Raw genomic sequence first — 18006 nt, 5'->3', positions numbered from 1 at the left:
ATTTCTGAAACGTCTTTCCCGGGTACATTGCTGGTCTTCTCATGCAGTTCACGGCGCAACAGGTAGGCATTAGAGAGTTTTAATTTCACGTACGTAGAGGCTTCACGTACGTAGAGCTCTTACGAGTGACCAGTGCGCATGCGCAGAACGCAAAGGGTATGCGCAAGTCCCACGTAAGTACGTGAGATTCGGATTTTTACGTTGCGGTCTTTGCGTTGCTTGCGTAATTATAGCGTTGACAAACATGGCGGCGCCCTATCCGCCAGCTTCACAGCGATAACAGCTTTGTCGCTAATCCCTCGACGCGATATCGTGTTCTAAACTGTTGTATTCGCCATCGATTTGCCCATTCTTACCCTCGCATAAAGTTTCAAGCATCAAATATCTTCGGTTTTTCAGATATAAAGGCGATTTCCCAGTTGTTAAGCCTAACGAAGCAGCGCTCCGAAGCAGTTCGACTGGCTTGGCTTTGACTCGTCTTGTCTTTGAGTGGCTATAGCAGAGTCTGCATCTGTCAGTAGATGGCGCTAGGAATAACGCGCAGCGTGCGTCGCGTACGTGTAACTATAAGGGTTTCAAACGACCTGCGTGCAGGCTACGTCGACTTCCCCCGTTTGCATAGGTGAACCCCCTACGTACGTGAAACTAAATCTCTATTGTCGTGGTAAAAGACGAGAACGGCGAAAAGACGAAATGCTAAATGGAAAACGAAAACTGAAACCGGAAAACTGTGTTGAGGTCCGATTTCGTGCACTGCCAAAGGCTGACTTCCGGGACAAGGCCGCTTACTTCCGGTAGGTTCACGTTCATGGGGCTATATGAATATGAACAAAAAAGACATATGAATACCTCAACAGTTTACAAATTCATGGCGGTCACGTATATGTTACGCTGGTTATGTGATTTTTATTTATTTACTTTTTATTGATACCGCTAGTTACAAGGACATAACAGGATGGGTTGAAACGCAAACGCAAAATGCAACTTAGAAAATATCACCACAAACAGTAATAATAAGCAGAATAAATAGGTCAAATAACAATCTTGTCGAACTAGGCTGCATTGTAAAATACCATTGAACACATTGAACACTAAATACAATTAAAAGCGGACAGTGCAATGAAACTAATACGATAACTGCATCGTAAGACATTTTCTAAACAAGTGTCCAATGACAAAACAGTGAGCTTTCAAAATGGTGAAAGATGAATTATTCTGCCTGCCCCCCTTCCCTTTTTCTCGCACGCAGAACTACACCTTTTAATAAAACAATAACAGCAGCATTAAGCACTGCTTTTAAAGCAGAATAATGGCGATAACAGGACAATAGCGAACAGACTATGGTAAGTCAATGATCAAGGACAAGCAGCATTAAGGCACTTAGAGTCGCCTATCGGTGTGCTCGCGATGTGCTTGGGTGTCATCGCAGTGAATTCGAACGCGCCAGGAGAAAGAAATTAAGCAGTCACGGTTGACTGAGAGCTCACATTAAAGGACATCTCGAGCCCGTTTTTAATTTTATTCTTCGCCTGACTGAAATGTTCGTTGAAAGCAAACTGTTTTTAACCCTCAACGTCGCTTGGTCTGGTTGTGCGTAATGGGCGTTGTCTCAAGTCTTGTTCCGAGTTCTTAGCGAACTACTGCTTAAGATGACTGGTGCCTTCGCTTATCCTTTCCTTGTTTGTTTACACTTCATTCACGTCGGCTTTACCACTGGCATACTTCCCCCCCTTCCTCCCTTTTGCATGCCTCCACATGCACTGAGTCCCTCACTCATCGCTGCACAACTCTACGCTATCCCCAGCGGAGCTGTCACATTTGCGCACGTGGGCTCTCATAACGCCAATATCCGCAAGCCCTTTCCCGCAGTGTGGGCAGTGCAGCCTGTACTGGCGGCCATGCACCACCCTCTCGTGTCTCACGGCGTTACACCGTTCCGTGAACTTCTTCCCGCAGTGTGAGCAGGCGTGGGGCCTGCCCCCCGTGTGCTTGGTGAGGTGGCGCTTGAGGCTGCTATTCCTGGTGAACCCCTTTCCGCAGTGGGGACACAGGTGTGAGGCAACCCCGCCGTCCACACCGTGCTGCACCCTGCGGTGAGTAGTCAGTTTAAACGCCTGGCAGAAGCGCTGTCCGCACTCGGGGCACTCGTGCGGCCTCTCCCCCGAGTGGACCAGCTGATGGCGGTTGAGATCACTCCGCAATGTGAAGCTCTTATGGCACACGTGGCAAACGAAGGGACGCTCGCCCGTGTGGGTCTGCTCGTGTCTGGTCACATGAGATCTGTGTGGAGCGAATGAAAGGAGGAGGAAAGAGTAGACACCGTGAGGATGTTAGCCTGACGGCGCAGAGGTGAAAAACTAGAAGCCCACTGCATGCATATACGCTACAACACGAGGCCGAGGATTCACCTCTCACCGATACGACTTTGTCCGGGAAGAGAGTGCAAAGTAGGGGAGTATTTTTTCAATAATACAACTCCATCCTGTTTAACATTTTGTTGCTGCAACACTTGGCTACTGCCCCTACCCCTCCTTCCTGCCCTTCCTGAATATATATACTAGAACAGCATTGTGTCTCACGTGCATCTACATATAAACTGGGGATTCGTCCCCTTTGGTTTGCTTTCTGCGATGGGTGCTCCCTAATTTCTAGTTATTTTAAGTAAAACGGGAGGGCGCCGGCGTCGCGGCGAAACGAGCGCCACAAACTGCGTGATTGTTGCGCGTACACGCGGGACCTAGCGCTAGATCATCGGCTCGGGAACTCGATGCGCATCGACTGTTCGGCGCGGCGCTCCGCTCTGCGCCAGCGGAGCGTTTCTTGCTTGCTCTAGCGTGGGCGAACATTCGCTCGTAACCATGCTGGTGGGTCGGACGAACCCGATTCCTTCGCCTATTTGTTGCTAGCTGACGTTATTGAATGCCTCTTTGTGTCAGCTGAAGTGTTAATTGTTCCTTTGTTCCCACACAGAACAAGGCCCGCCCTGGTTGGCGCTCGGTAGCGCGTATGATCACGGAGTGGGGCCCGGGCGGTTTTGAACCATGTGGGCCGCGATTGATCGGGGAGAACATATTTATCCCCCAATAAAAACCGCACATAACAGAAAGAACCAAAAGGAGGCGGGATGTCAAATCGCGTCTTACTTGTAATAGCTCGAATAGGGGCAGTGGGCGCAGTGGTGCCTTCCCTCTGGCCTCTGCAGGTGCTTGCGCCGCCTGTGCTTCTCTAAATGGTCTTGAGCGGAAAAGAGCTCGCCGCATGTGTCGCAGGAGAAGACCGGTTGCGGTCTGGCCGTGCGGTCTCGGTCTTCTGCGGGCAGTAAAAGCAGATCATTTGCGGAGAGCTCCGGAACGGATTAGTGTTTCAGCATTTTTTGCCAGCCATCTCAAATTCACGTCTACAGACATGCACAGAAGAGTTAACATGGCTTTCTTGTTTGTTTTGCTTGCTTGTTGTTTGTTTGTTTGTTTGTTTGTTTGTTTGTTTGTTTGTTTCGTTTTACAAATCAATATTTATCTATTTCCTGGGGGCATAAAAGGGGTATCTAATGATGGTTGAAAGAGAATGATGGCTAAATAAATGAAAAATGTTGGCAGTTTTAATAAAGCCGATGATGCGGTCGCTGCCTCCAAACGATATATGGCTAAGTATTGGTCGGCGAGAGACCCACTGCGGCACCAGGCGCCAGATTCTCGTCGTATCCAGCGCAGGACATACCCACAGCAGATAGTGGATATCAGCCTCAAAAACCGGAGTTTGCAGACTGGACACCCGAGGCGCGTGAATATAAGTCTCGAAATTGAGGCCACTTTCGAGCTACCGCAGGAGGAGCTTTTTTTTAATCACCTTGCGCAGTTGCTTGTGCAAAGTATCACCAGCGCGCCTCTGTACTATCGGGGACAACTGCATGAATGCTGGCCGTTTTACTACCATATCTGGCGGTTGTTTCAGGGCTGAAATTTTCCGAATCTGACGAAAGAGCTGGAGAAATGAGCGTCCATGCCAGTGGCTACGCCGAAGGGAGACGAGGGTTGGAGGACGCCACCCTGGAAACCTGCCGGACCTTATTAAACGTTTTGCTAACGCTTCCATGAGACCCTTACGAGGAGGACATTATCCGGTAATGTAGACCTTGTTAGGCACTCTACCTAGGAGGAGATATACCATGTGTTTCAGGAATGCCCAGCCATAAATTTTAAAAATAGGCTTTTCGCGGTAGCAGTATGGCTTTCGCGGCATAGTAATACCTGCAGTGTTATCGGACGCCAGAAAACTGGTGAACTGCTTTAAATTGAAAGCTATGTGTAATAGTTGATTTTTATCCCCGTGGCGCACGGGCCACTTGGCCTTCTCTGCCACTCGACTATCGAGGCGAAAGCAGCAAGCAGTCGTGACCGCTGCAGATACTGAAGCGCATACTCTAAAGAACGGATACGACGGAAGACGACATCCTAGGGGAGCATAGGGGATCGTTTTATAAGGTGATATTCATCAATTTTTTAAAATAATTAAAGTTTAAAAGAGAAAGCAGAAGAAAAACAACCACATGTCATCAGTGGGATCCGAACCCACGGCCTCCGAATTAAGCGTCCGGTCCTCTACCAACTGCTTTACCAGCCCATCCGGACGCATTCATCGCCAAGATTGCATTTAAAAATCTTCCCGCCAATCGATTCAAACTCATGACGTCTTTACCGAAAAGAGCTGGTTACCACTGTTTTAAAGTGAACAGTAATGCAGTGTGGCCTTTGGGATCCGCGCTCCGAATTTAGTGTCGACGCACGCATAATGCTTGCGAAATCGGCCTTGGAGGGCGACACCTGTATTCGTTTTTTCTCTTTCTTAGATTATAAAAGCTCCGTTGCCAGTGACTGTGGTCTCTGTGATTGAACGAGTTTCCCAGTCGATTGACGCCAACTTCGACTTGACGTCCCTATCCATTTAATAAAGCTCTTGTGCAGTGACGCATTTCTCATGAGCATTCGAAATGCAAAGTGTCTCATCAGCCTCTCCATGAAAAAATCTAAATCAGATCACCCCATCCAATTGCGACTGCTCGTCCCTGGCGTGACAAGACGAGACCCTCACCTCTCGCGGACGGCCCCGAACCTCGTGGCTTGCCGAGCAGCCCCAGCTCCCGAGCGAACGCTTCGCCGTACCACAGGAAGAGCTCCTCGCCGGCGCCCACGGCATTGCGTGTCCGGTAGTATATGTTCCCGTAACGCGTGAAGGCCACCAGGTTCGCTTCTTGTGGACTGGCCGCGCAGTTCACGTAGCGCATCCAGTTAGATCTGTCCAGTGGACGACCGTCAATCAGGAACATTTTGCCGTCTTTGCGAACCTGCGTACAAAACGGGAACAAACTCAGCTGTATGTTCTGTCCAGATTTAGCTTCGGGGCGCTCTGAAATACCCTGAAATCATTTGAAGCTTTTGCCTTTCAGTCTCCAGTAGCCACCGCTAGCCTGATGAACGGTACAGGACAGTACAGGGGCCTTATATTTATTACATTTAGTTTTGGTTTCTTTTTAGTCATTTATCATAGGTCATGGCTTTCCGCTGATGACGCGGGCCCTGCTGGACGACCTTTATGACCAAGAACCGAAATAAATGCTCTTAAAAAATTGCCGGCACCATTTAAGCTCCGCCTTAACGGTAAGACGCGATAGCTGTAATCAAATATTGTCTATATATCCTGAATTGGTTGTTCTAGACTTTAGATTCATAGATCTCTGGAAGTCCTTATGCCACTCCTGGCGCTGTGGTACAGCGGTTAAGCGATGCGCCACCACCACCCAGGTGCTACCACCAGTAAGGCTTGTGCTACACAGGTTGCTCTTCTCGATCAACCTCTCGCTACCAGTCATTGATTTAACGGCCACCTACCACGGTAGCAAGTTTGCTCACAGCTTGAAGGGCAGGTTGCGACGACGCCACAAGGTCACGTAAACTGGGTGACCCACCTAGGTTGCTCATCTGGAAATTTTTTTCGCTCACAACGCCACCCGATAACGGAGTTTCTGCTGAATGAGATCCTTATAGTTGTGGTGTTAAAATGAGGCTCATATGTCGTGTATCCTGAGTAGATGGTATTACCTGCTTTGCAGCCTGAAGTTGTTGCGAGGATTGTCAGTCCATAGCTACAAAGTGAAAGGGACAGGAGTAGCATGGTGCATTGAACGTTTCCCGCGTCAGTGCTCGTCCAAGGAGATACTTTTTGTCCAAAAAGAATTGATACATGGAGACATTTCGTCAAGCACAAAAAGATTTACGGAAGTGGTCCGGCATGGACGGATTAAAATTACCGCCGCGACCGACGATTTCTTGCTCGAAAGCTCGACTGGTAGTCGTAGTTTCAGAATGAAATGCTCTACCAGAGAACTGTCCGTTACCTTATAATCAGTCTTGATATCTTCACTGTTGCCTTCGTAGCTGTACTGTAGCCCTCATTTTCAATTGTAATTCTGCGTTGCTTATTTTGTGGCATCTATATATTCCGGTAGTATCGCACTTGCTTTCCATTTTCCCCTCTATGTATTTCCCTCTCCTGCTTGGACATACCGCATCTCTGCAGTATTCAATGAATAAAAAATGAATAAATGGAAGATCTTGCCGAGGGAGCTTCGAATTGAGCATTTCGATGGAGTATCAGGTGATATGTAGGTTTATCCTGGAAGGTAGAAGGAGTTACACTACTCACTGAAAAGTTCCTTTTGATCATATCTGATGGCAGTGGGCCACTGAGTGAAAATATTTCTTGATGGTAACTATTGAACTGCTGTTGAAAAGTACAGGGAAGACGAGTTCTCTAACCATTGCCTCGATGTTTCTAAAGGGGTCCTTTTGTCTACGCACCTCCCAGATGTAGCCGTTGCGCTCTCCGTTGTCTTCCATTTTGACGCCCTCGTAAGGACCAAAGTAGACCCTCTTAGGCAATGGCTTGAGGGTGAACACGCCGTACTGGGCCCCTTTGATGGTAGATCGGCGGATGGACAGGCCCTCGGGGACGGTCTTGTTGGCTCGCAGCGGATCCCCGTCATCCACCTGCGAACGGCGTAGCCGTTTTGAGACTGCCTGCAATGCCATTGCCCACAGCACTGCAAACACACAAACCACATTTCCCATATTCTCTGGAGTTGAAGTTTCAGACTCGAAAACTCTCTTCATTTGTGTTTGCATGAATATGCACTGTGACGAAATAATGAAAAGAAGGCCTCATATGCGGCCGGGTGGGGTCAAATGGAAAGGCACAGTGAACGGTCTCGATCAAGGTGGGAACCGGAACCACGCAGTCATGAATAGAGTGAAAGAAAGGGTGAAAGGGCGGAGACAGAATTTCCATAGTTGAGATCTACAATAAGAAGGCATGCTGTGACGCTACACACGACTATCTCCGCTCGGCAAGTTCGCTGTCGTATTTTTCACCGGGCCACTATGTGCCGGCCGAAATCCGGTACATGCGAACGCTGCCTGAAGGCAGCTTTTCAGATTCACCATCCAAAGTTCGCGTGCTTGGCACTCACCTCCACGTCCTTGACATGGGTCAGTGGTCCGTGCTTGGGGCAGTCACCGGGATAGGCGATACCGCAGTCATCGCAAGCTGGAAGCCGATTACCCACACCGTGATTTAGGAAAGAAAGGTGTGAGAATGCCGACATCCCAATGGGCACTGAACCTTCCTTGGACGTCCTGCAGACGCCCTGCAGGCCTGGACGTCCACAGGACATCCAAGGAAGTTTCAATGCCCATTGGGCTTTTATATGCAATGCTCGCTGACCGGAGCGGAATCAAACTCCCGTGAAATATGCGTGTCTGGGTGTCCAAGGCTAATTCAGGTCATGATAAAAATAATTAATCACAGCACTCCTTCTCTGCGTCATACATTAACCTTGTAAGAAGTTGCCCAACTGGCCGTTCTAGAAAGTGAAGCGTGCAAGTAGCCAAGACGATGTGTGCTAGAAGACCTCCCGACACTGTAGACAAGCCGCTCTGTATTTCAAATGATCATCCCTTATTAGGTATACTAAAAGACTATTTCTCATCCTTGTGTTGGAAGCCAGGAACCGGCTTTCGCAGACAACTCACACAGGTAATCCTCGTCCGAGTTTTCCTCGAACAGGTATTCCTCGTCTGAGTTTCCCTCGCATTCCCTGTAGTTGACCTTTTTTCGCTGGCGTCTCGGGTAGCGGGACCCGCTGGAAGACGTCTCGGGCGAGGCTGCATTTCATCCCAGGATAATTGTAAGCATAGCTTGTGGCACAGAATCATGCGCATCGAGCAGCTTTAACGGAATTCTACTATTGTGCGCTGAAAAACAAACATGCTGCACACCAATCAAGTGTCATTCACTACATTCTATTAGGAGAACAAGAACCAAACAGCAGTCCCCAGCACAGTAAAACAACAAACCATATATAATCCCTAGTAATTAAGTGATGTTTCAAAAGTTATGTTCATAACGTCGCTCAAAGCTCTGCTGACTCCTGGCAGGAATATCGAGATCTCGCTCTTATATTAGCTTTATTGACCTATACGTCTCCATACTGACTCTCTTTCAGCGAGAATCGGCGAGAACTTGGGTGAAAACAGCGTGATTGCGTCCGTAATGAACTTTTTAAAACTAAACATTTTGACAGATTTGCCTGTCTGGTTGGGTTTGAAGACATAATAAACTACTTCCCCAACCTAAAAATTTTAATTTTAACCCAACGTTTCGAAGCTGACTCAGGGGTGACTGAGGGCAGTAGCTGGGGTCTTTTTAAGTCTAGAGGGGAGGAGGGGGTCAAAGGAACGACAGCTGTGGTGCGAAAGGGTAGGGGGGTTAAGGCTGTTAGCCAAGTTGTCGAACTGTGGGGAGGCAGTCAATGGCGACTTTTTTTTGTTGTGTAGAAGAGCGAAGTCCCTGGGCATATACTGGGGGCAGGCTTCCTTTTGTGCGGTTGATGTTGTTCGGGGTGGTTTGGATGTGCCAGGATTCCAGAAGGAGCCTTTTGTGGTAATTTGTTTCGGCTCCGAGGATGCGGGTTTCTTCGAAGTTTATTCTATGGTCGGAGTCCTCGGAATGTTCGGCTACCGGATTGCACTCTCTTGCGAATTCGCGGACGTCGTTTTTATGTTGCCGAATTCTTTCTTTGAAATTTTTGGTTTCGCCGATGTAGCTTGCGTCGCTGTCGGCGCATGAAATTTTGTAGACAATGCCTTGGGCTTTTTCTCTCCGCGGCCGGTTTTTGGGAACAGGTGGGCAAAGCGCAACAGTGTTTACGGCTTGTGCGCAACCTGGAGACCTGTTTTTCAGGATTCGGGCGATGGTTTCGCTGGCACCTCCGACATAAGGTATAGTGAGGTATTTTGGTGGTGGCGTTGGTGTTTGTGCGTTGATTTCTTGGCGAATGTTGTGCTTTTGACGCCAAATGGTTTTTTGAATAAAGTCTTTTGGGTAGCCGTTCATGATGAGTTTTTTGAATATCGTGCGTTGTTCTTTCTTTGTGCCAAGTTCTCTGCTGGGTGTGTCTCAACTCTTCTGAACAGCGTCTTCACCACTGATGCTTTATGGACTATCGGGTGGTTCGAAGAGAAGTGGAGATACCGCCCTGAGTGAGTTGGTTTGCGGTATACGGAGAATTGAAGGGTACTGTAGTTTCGGGACACGAGGACGTCCAAAAACGGCAGGGAGTTTTCTTGTTCCACCTCTAGCGTGAACTGAATGTCAGGTTCTACGGAGTTTAAATGACGAAGGAAATTTTGAGTCTCAGATCTTTTGATGACGGCGAAGCAGTCGTCGACATACCTGAAGAAAATCTTTGGTTTCGGGTGGAATGAGTTGAGGGCTCGTTGTTCGATGTGTTCCATGGTTAAATTGGCCATGACGACAGAGATGGATGCTCCCATTGGTGGGAGCATCCATCTCTAAATTAACTTTTCCGAATTAACTTTTGCCGAATAAATTAGGTCCTAAATCTCACAAGTAAAAAAAATTAATTTCAGGCCGGATTAGTCAACTGCAACTCATGCATGCCTTTCCAGCTTGGAAACTTTCCAATTCCTGCATAAATTACGCTTGTTTCCCGCTGGATTATAGAGCCGGAAATCGTGTCCACCTCGAACAGTTCTTGCTCCCAGCTGGAAAATTTCCAGGCTGGAGCATCTCTTCCGCAGCCTGAAAATCCCATTCCAGCTGGAAATTCAGCTGGCAAAGTACGTTTCCAGCATAAAAACCCATGACAAAAGCCTGCCTAGTTAGGAAGGCCCGAAGTTTTTTTAGATTACAATTATTGTAGGTGAGGCGAGACCACCGCACGCGGCATGTGTAGGGGTAGGCCGTGGGTTCGGATCCAATCGCAGCGACGCGCGATTGTCTTTTCTTCTATATTTACCCGCTGGGGGCCCTCAGTGGATGGCACCCGGCTGCTGAGCCCCAATTAAGGACGCGGGATCAAATCCCAACCGAAGGGGAAGCGAATTTTGATGGAGGCAAAATGCAAAGACGCACACATGTTTTGTCGATATAAAACCGCACCTTAAATAACCTTTAGCTAGGTAAGTGGTCTAAATTAATCCAGAGCCCTTTACTACGGCGCCTGTCATACATAGGTAGCATTGCAACGTGATGCAGACTGTCGCACAATTAAACGCGTGCCGCAGAATGCTTCTCTCAGCTAAACTGGTGAGTTGTTCGAGCTCTAAATTCGAAAATAAATGGCAAAAGGTCGGCCGAATTGTTTTATGCTACATTTGTTAGGGTAAATGCCCGAATCGATCAAAAAAGAAGTCGGATATTAGCATAGTCTGCGACGACGACGAAAGGAAACTCGCGCTTTTTCAGCGATTGCACCGATAGCGCCATTTCGTTTGTCGGCCGTGAATATTCGGCAGAGAAGTTTGGTGGGATCCGCTTTTTAACGATAAACTTGTAATTTATTGGAGTTCTGGCCAAACTATGTTTTTTTGTGATCATTGATTAAGCAGTAGAAAAAGCGTCTTGAAACCTCCCGCAAAACACCCCCCCCCCCCCCCCCCTGCTTTGCCGAATCTCGACATCCGGCAAACGAGATGGCGCCACAGGTGCAATTCCTGAAACAACGGCTAATTTCGTGTCTTCGTCGCCGCAGACGATGCGAATATCCGACTTTTTTTGATCGATTAAGGCAATCACCTCACGCAAATGTATTATGAAACATTTGTACCTACCTGCTGCCGTTTCTATGCGGAATTTGAGCTCGAACGAGTCACCAGTTTAGCTGAGAAAAGCATTTTACGCCGCGCATTTAACTGCGTCACACCCTGTATTCATTATCGTTTGCCTATCGAGAGAAGCAGCTCGCACTGACAACTTATCGCGACCGTCCAATCTGAAAAGCTGTTTCCTCAACTGCAACAAAATATTGGTTCAACACATTTTGTTTCCTCAACTGCAACAAAATATTGGTTCAACACATTTTCCAACATCTCCAACAAAACATCTCCAATATAAAAGCACATTTTCCAACAAAACTCATTCTAAGCGTATATACAGTATTGTGCGTTTTTATCGTGAAGACTCAAAAATTTCCCCGCCTCAACCGCTCGCTCACTAGCGGCGAAACTGCACAAAGAGCTTGCGTGTTATAGTAACTTTTGTATCCTAGCAAGTTTGACAACAGTACCTACTTATTTGAGCCGTGCATGATGCGAAAACGTAATCGTCTACGTAGAGATCGGCGAACCAAAACCCGCAGACAACGTTTTTTTTTTTTTTTTCGCTGAAGAGCGGCAATGGCGCCATCTGTTTTTGCAGTGAAAAATGTCACAAGGCCGCCGAGGCGAGCATTGCAAGAAGCGCGGGCCGCTTGACTATGCCGTTCCGGCCGTTTCGTCTGCTTCAACTGAAGCGCTTACAACATTTTCTGCTAATTGAGCGGGAAAAAATATTAGAACGACTGATTTCACCTTTCAAAGAATATTGTTTGCAATGCTCGCCTCGGTGGCCTTGTCGTGACGTTTTCCACTTCAAAAACAGATGGCTCAACTAAGTAAGTACCGTTGTCAAACTTGCTACGATAGAAAAGTTACCATAATACGCAAGCTCTGCGTGCAGTTTCACCGCAAATGAGCCAGCGGTTGAGGCGGGGAAATTTTTGAAAATCTTCACGATAAAAACGCACAATACTGTACAGAGTCATGTGCACGGCCCTCTCCGATATCGCTCACAGATGCAACTGAGGCAGAGACGTGCATCTTTTATTCAGCATAAGAAGCAAGAAAGTGGCTGTAAGAATAAAAAAAAAGAATTATCTCAGCACCTGACACTGTGACAGCTCTTTGTATTTACTTACGGGAATTGGACTTTGTTGGAAGTTCCGCCGGTTTAGCTGGGGCCGGTCTTGGTTTCATAAATTCAGGGAGCGGAGGTTCCAGTTCTGTAAATATACAGGTATGAGTTATATCTGCTTTCAGCAATTATTTTTTTTTGTATCCCCTTTTATGGTAGCAATTAGTGACTCCTATTTTGTCCACGACTCTGAGCCGTTGATCCTGGCCCCAAAATTCATTCAAATTTTAAAAGCGATGGGCATCATGCAATTTTCTAATATGCACAGCTGTTGTGTTTGAAGATTGCTACATTCTGGCAGCCATGAGGTACATTAATCGCGGAAAATTGCTGAAGCAAGACCTTTTTTCAAACGAACAGCTCCGAAGGGAGGCAGTCAAAAAGAGTTCACTCACTCAGCTTCACCATCAGCTCGTAGTTCTCTTTTATGTTCGCGTACCGCGACTTCATGAATTGCGACAATCCCTTCCATTCTTTTTGCGTGAAATACTTACGAATGTCGGCAAACTTTCCTTTGCTCGCCATCTTAATCAACACACGAAAGTCTGGGCAAAGATCTCACTAAACTTCTGCGAGTTAACTGCCGCCCGTAAAGGCTGTCGTCTGTTTGAGCGCTTAGCGGCTTCTGCAACAATAAGGCAGTTTAAGCATGCAGAATTATTTTAGTTGACTATAACGCAACTATTAATTCTTTTTTGAACGTATTGCGATGAATATTAGTTTACATTCGTCCAGTAATTACAAACAAGTGATTACAAATGATCACACAGCCAGTGCAGCTAGCAGGATCCGAACACTCATCTGGCCACATTGATGTAGTCCGTTTTTTTTTTTTTTAACAGAAGTTTTTAGGAGGGTTGCTTGGTCGCGTTGGTATGTGGCAGTATGTTGAGTCTCTTCAAACGCGCAAATATAGTGCTAAGACTTCACAGGTCTCGATCTAAATTTCAGGGCGTGAAACATAGCGCTAGCGCTATTCATACTTTGCTGCGACAAACCGCCCCGTAGCCGCTTGTTTGAAAAGCGCGCTCATATTTAATGCGCGCACTTAAGTTCGAGTGACGAGGCGGACCTTCAAAAACAGCGCACATAATATGGCTCTGATCGATGCAGCGCTGTCAGCCTAATGCATACGGTCCAACGTGGGTGTCAGATTTGGCTTTTTTTTCAAGTCTGTGCATCAGCGCCTGAGCTTTGCACAGCGGCTACAATGTGTTGATTGAGTTGGTGGGGTGAGCGGTTCTGTATATAGTATGCAAATTCGACACTGTTGAGGGGCTATTCAGCCTATGGGCAATAGCGCTTAGGGCAGCGCCGAAAGGTAGAACAGCTCTAGTTTCATGCGTGCAATTGCTGTTCAGGGATGTGTCGCGAACTGCCAGGTCTCGGGAGGAAGCACTTCCGAGTGGTCAGGTGGTAACAGGCCTGAATTCACTTGTGAATTTTGCAGATACATATCTCCGTGTTTTGAATGAAGCAGTATGAACTCCAGTCTTCTCTCTCTTTTTTGTTTTCACTTTCAAAGATAAAAAATCACGTTTGGTCCAATCTGCCAGGTGCACTTATCTTTTGTGGATATATTCATTAAATACGGTTTTACAACTTTCTCAATAGTCTGCACATACTTTCACTGCCTGAATGCAAGCCTTTGAGATGCGCTGGCGTGCAGTGTAGACACGGATTTAGGCAGCTGTGAATCTCGATATCAACAATGCAGTATTATATATAATAATGCATATATGCAATAGTGCATGTAAATGAAAATTTGTTAATGGGATTCTGCTGGTTTCTAATGGTTTCATCTTGTCCGAAAAGGAAGCCTTCTGGTTTGGTGCTGGGGTCTATTGGTTCCAGAAGGAAGCCTTCTGGTTTGGTGCTGGGGTCTACTGGTCCCGGAAGGAAGCCTTCTGGATTTCTGCTGGTTGAAATGGTCCCTGTAAGGAGCCTCTTCTGGTCTCTGCTGGGGGCTTCTGGTTCGGAAGTGGGATCTACTGGCTCCTACAGAGAGCTTTTTGTTGTTTGATTTACAACTTTTTTCTGTTTATGTTGTAATGGTATTCCTCAATTAACAAAATTTTTAACGTAAATCTGAGTTTTTCTGCTATAAATTGTAAAAATAGTGCTGAAATTTAATGAGAAAACTATGTTTATCAACTGTTCCTCACTAGCACCTGTGGGATGCCCTTAATGAGGGAGTATATAAGCATGAGCTCATAGTAATAGTTTGTATTAACGTGAGTGTATATTTCTCATATAAGCTATGTGTATTGCACTGCTTTGTTGTTGGGCTTGTTGCCGCTTGCTATGATTAAAGCTGTCTGTTCTCACTATAGGCAGATTTGTGTGGTTCTGCAGGGCGACGCATTTAGTGTAGGTTGCTTCTATTTTTCTGAATTTTTGGAGTGTGCTGATTCTCATTAAGCAACTCTTTAAAACATTTTGTAACTTGTCAGAAAGGTTAGAAATCTAAGGACATATTACACGCATCCTTTATCCAAATAAATGTTCCTACTTTCAGCATGGAGTTACTGGTTCCAGCAGCAACTGGTCCAGTGGCTACAGGTCCCAGCAGCTACAGGGAATGGGCCAATAAACCATTTGAACTGGGACCATAAAGAATCCCATTTGGACATTTTCATATATTCTCTGCTCACTGGCTCTCCAATTCCTTCTCCTGGACCGGCTTCCTGTCAATCTCTTTTCCCGTCTCTTACGCCTTCTCTCTCACTGTGGAGAGGACGCGAGAGGGATCCACCATCTAGCACAGTGGTAGCACCAGAGTGTCGGCCCATCTTGGTGCACTATAGATGTATGTATTTACGAACCTGATCTTGAAGAAGAAGCCTTCGCCGCTGACTTCTGTATTACTGAAGATTTAAAAAAGCTGGTCGATGCATAAAAAGTAAAGCAGGCCAGAGGAACAGACTTACAACCGTAATACAGTGTAGAAAACCCAACGCATTGCAAGTTACACAAAAGCCAGTAGTTACTAAACTTTAACAGTTATGTAAGTACTGATGCTACCTCCCTTGCTTGCAAAGTACAGAATGTGAACAACGAAGAGAGTGCAAGGACAGCCGTGATTGAAGAGATGCCACACAACGATTAGGACGCTCATCACATTCTCGTGCTGAAGTCTAGCTTGGCAATAGGTGCGACTTTGGGCTAAGCGTACTGGCAATTGGTCACAGTTGGGCATTATTTTGAATATTGTTCTCGCTACCTTCGCTACGCAGGAAATGGGCAGAAGAAAAACTACCACATTAATTATTGTGTGATCGTCATTGTGGTTGGTTGCATCGAGACATAAATCTGAATTAAGTTCTTTTCACCTTTCGGAAATGAACCAAAGAGTAAAGAAATGCTCACTACGCAGAAGACTCATCCTTCATTGCTGACCCTATCTTGACTTTCATTCTTTGTGCCCATTATTTACTCCTTATTCTTATCTAATTGTTATTTTTATTAATATTACTGTCATGTCAATTCTTATTCGTTGCTCCTGGCCTGAGTCATGAAGGCAGAGTGAATGCAATTGAAATATTAAACGGCCAGTTCATCAATTTTGTGAGAGAAATGCTGAACTATGTGTCGTAATATATTGCCACGTGCCTAGCGCCGCGCGACAGCCTTGTTTGGTGCCGACGACGACGAAGCGGTTGTTGTGGGCACGAGCGGCGCGCTGATGCTGGTCTCTGTGACTCTGTGATCGGAACGGCAAGCCGACCTTATTCTCTGGCCCTCGGCAACGTGTACCTTCCCTGTGACTTCAGTCGTGACAATATTTATAATGTTACTGTGTCGTCATCACTGGCCTGAGTATGCCAGCTTCAGAACAATACCTCTCCTATATCCCTCTAAGTAACCCTATTCTGAACTGCCTGCGGCCACCTTATCCCTGTAGACTCCCCAATATAATCTGTTGCTTACCTGACTGCCGGTGCCCTCTTGTATGTCTGCATTCACCTGTTACCTAAGGAACTGTCGGGTAATGTCACTGCATGATGGACTGCAATTAGAGCTCACTCTTCTGTGAATGCTAATCTTCTGTGAATGGCTGGTCACGCTTTGCTATGGCATGCTGCGAGTTAGTTGGTACAATGGACATAAGTATGCCTCACAAAAAGAGGTGGTGCAAAGAAATATTCACAGTGAAATATGCACTGGAACATGAGCGAATAAAATGCCACACGATCTTTTTCAAGATTTTACCTTAGACCTAAGCCATTTAAAACAGCAGCAGAGAAGAACCAGACACAAGGAAGCAACACATAGATGTGGACGAGGTTGCACCGACTAGCTCAATGATCCACCTCAGTAACTTAACCCATCCTTCGCACTCCTAATAATAGTTTTGCCTTTGTATCATTGATTCAAGGCTGGTCTTAAAAATCATTCTGAATAAGGAATTAGTGGGGATCATTTGTAGTGTAACATGTTCATTTGTTTGTTTTTTCCTGTACTCTGTGTATTTTCAGTATTAGAATTCCACTACTTTTCCTGCGAATATATGGCACCATTTAGCTCAAGCTGAAATTTCTCTACTTCCTACTCTACTGTGTGTGCACTGTTCTTGTGTTTTTCAACATCAGCATGAATATAGTCTTAGCAAGCAGAAAAGCAGATGTTTCTTTAAGTTGCCTGTCTCTATCATCCATTGCTTGCCCCCTTCCTTCCTGTTCTTTGCACTGCTCTTTCACTTTTCAGTCATACAGAACCAACTAGCCCATCGCTCAATGCTTGCGAGCAAGCCAAGAGACCCACCGCTACATCTGTAGTGCGCAGGCAAGCTGCGACACGATGATCATGAGCATAGCTGGTTGGATCTACCCAAACATGCTCTAAACTCTGCGTGGTGTGTACTTGGAGCACTTCTTCCTTTCCCTTTCTCATTCTTCACTTCCCGTCGTCTCTTCCTTCTCCTGGTGCAGTTCAGGCGTCCACCCAGTGCGATGCAGTTTACATTGTCTTTACACTCTCCATAGCTTCCTTCTCCTCGCCATGAAGATGAGTATATCGTGCAAGTGTATCTTTACAAAAAATGTCTGCATTGAGCTGAGGGGCCTCCACCGCTTTCTTATCCCCAATTCCTGTTTATCTCTATATTACTGATGTGATTCCTGCAATCTTGTGATCAAGTCCTAAGCACTATAGCGCTCTGTTGGCAGCTGAAACAGGCTAACTTGTGAGCTTTGCAGGTTACATTAGCGCCCAAAAGAAGATGGCTTCTTTGGTTTTCAGCTTTGGGTGCGGCCTGCTGTTTCAAATTCCTTGTGTACCGCACCTCTTAATTAGTTTCTTCAGCTTCTGTTATTCTGTGCCTTACAACACTGTCACGTGTGGCATGCCTGCTGCCCTCGAGGCAATCAAATGGTGTCTGAAATGGTTTCTGAAATACTTCCTTAGCCATGGTGATACCAAGTGGCAAACATTTATCTGTGTCCAAGTGTGTAGAATATAGTCAACAGTACTTGACTACTGATCCAGGACACGATGCTCTGATATAATGATTCGTCAGATCAAGTTTACAGGTGGCCCTTATCTGCTAAAGAGCATGCACGATGTCGTCCAGCGTTGGTACTGGATGCTTCTCTCACCCCAGTGCTTTGTTGAGGGTCTGTGAATCAAAGCAGGTTCTGAGCTCCTTGCATCCTGTTTTGGCCATGATTCATCTTCCAGCTCTCCGTGCACTTTCTACAG

General features: G+C 46.4%; 1 protein-coding gene across 1 annotated transcript; it reads right to left on the bottom strand.

The window, feature by feature from the left end:
• Nucleotides 1-1769: 1769 nt before the first annotated feature.
• Nucleotides 1770-12831, bottom strand: LOC144103648 (histone-lysine N-methyltransferase PRDM9-like). The gene is made up of 8 exons (XM_077636311.1): nucleotides 12702-12831; nucleotides 12311-12394; nucleotides 8114-8216; nucleotides 7523-7598; nucleotides 6855-7043; nucleotides 5083-5341; nucleotides 3144-3306; nucleotides 1770-2280 (listed from the first exon to the last, which is right to left on the bottom strand). Exons 1-8 carry the CDS (start codon nucleotides 12829-12831, stop codon nucleotides 1770-1772), a joined length of 1515 nt encoding a protein of 504 aa, XP_077492437.1.
• Between the last annotated feature and the right edge of the window lie 5175 nt (nucleotides 12832-18006).

Source organism: Amblyomma americanum, chromosome 9 (genome assembly GCF_052857255.1).
Source record: "Amblyomma americanum isolate KBUSLIRL-KWMA chromosome 9, ASM5285725v1, whole genome shotgun sequence".
In the NCBI taxonomy this organism is placed as follows: Eukaryota; Metazoa; Arthropoda; class Arachnida; order Ixodida; family Ixodidae; genus Amblyomma; species Amblyomma americanum.
Note: the sequence above shows the minus strand (reverse complement) of the source record. Positions and strands in the feature narration are given on the sequence as shown.

Excerpts from the sequence above, each read along its gene's own strand:
- LOC144103648 (XM_077636311.1), bottom strand. The coding sequence starts at position 12,831 with ATGGCGAGCAAAGGAAAGTTTGCCGACATTCGTAAGTATTTCACGCAA. Across the intron at positions 5,342-6,854 it reads GCAACGGCTACATCTGGGAG|GTTCGCAAAGACGGCAAAAT; the intron begins GTGCGTAGACAA and ends TTTTGTACGCAG. Across the intron at positions 3,307-5,082 it reads GCCGTCCGCGAGAGGTGAGG|ACCGAGACCGCACGGCCAGA; the intron begins GTCTCGTCTTGT and ends TGCCCGCAGAAG.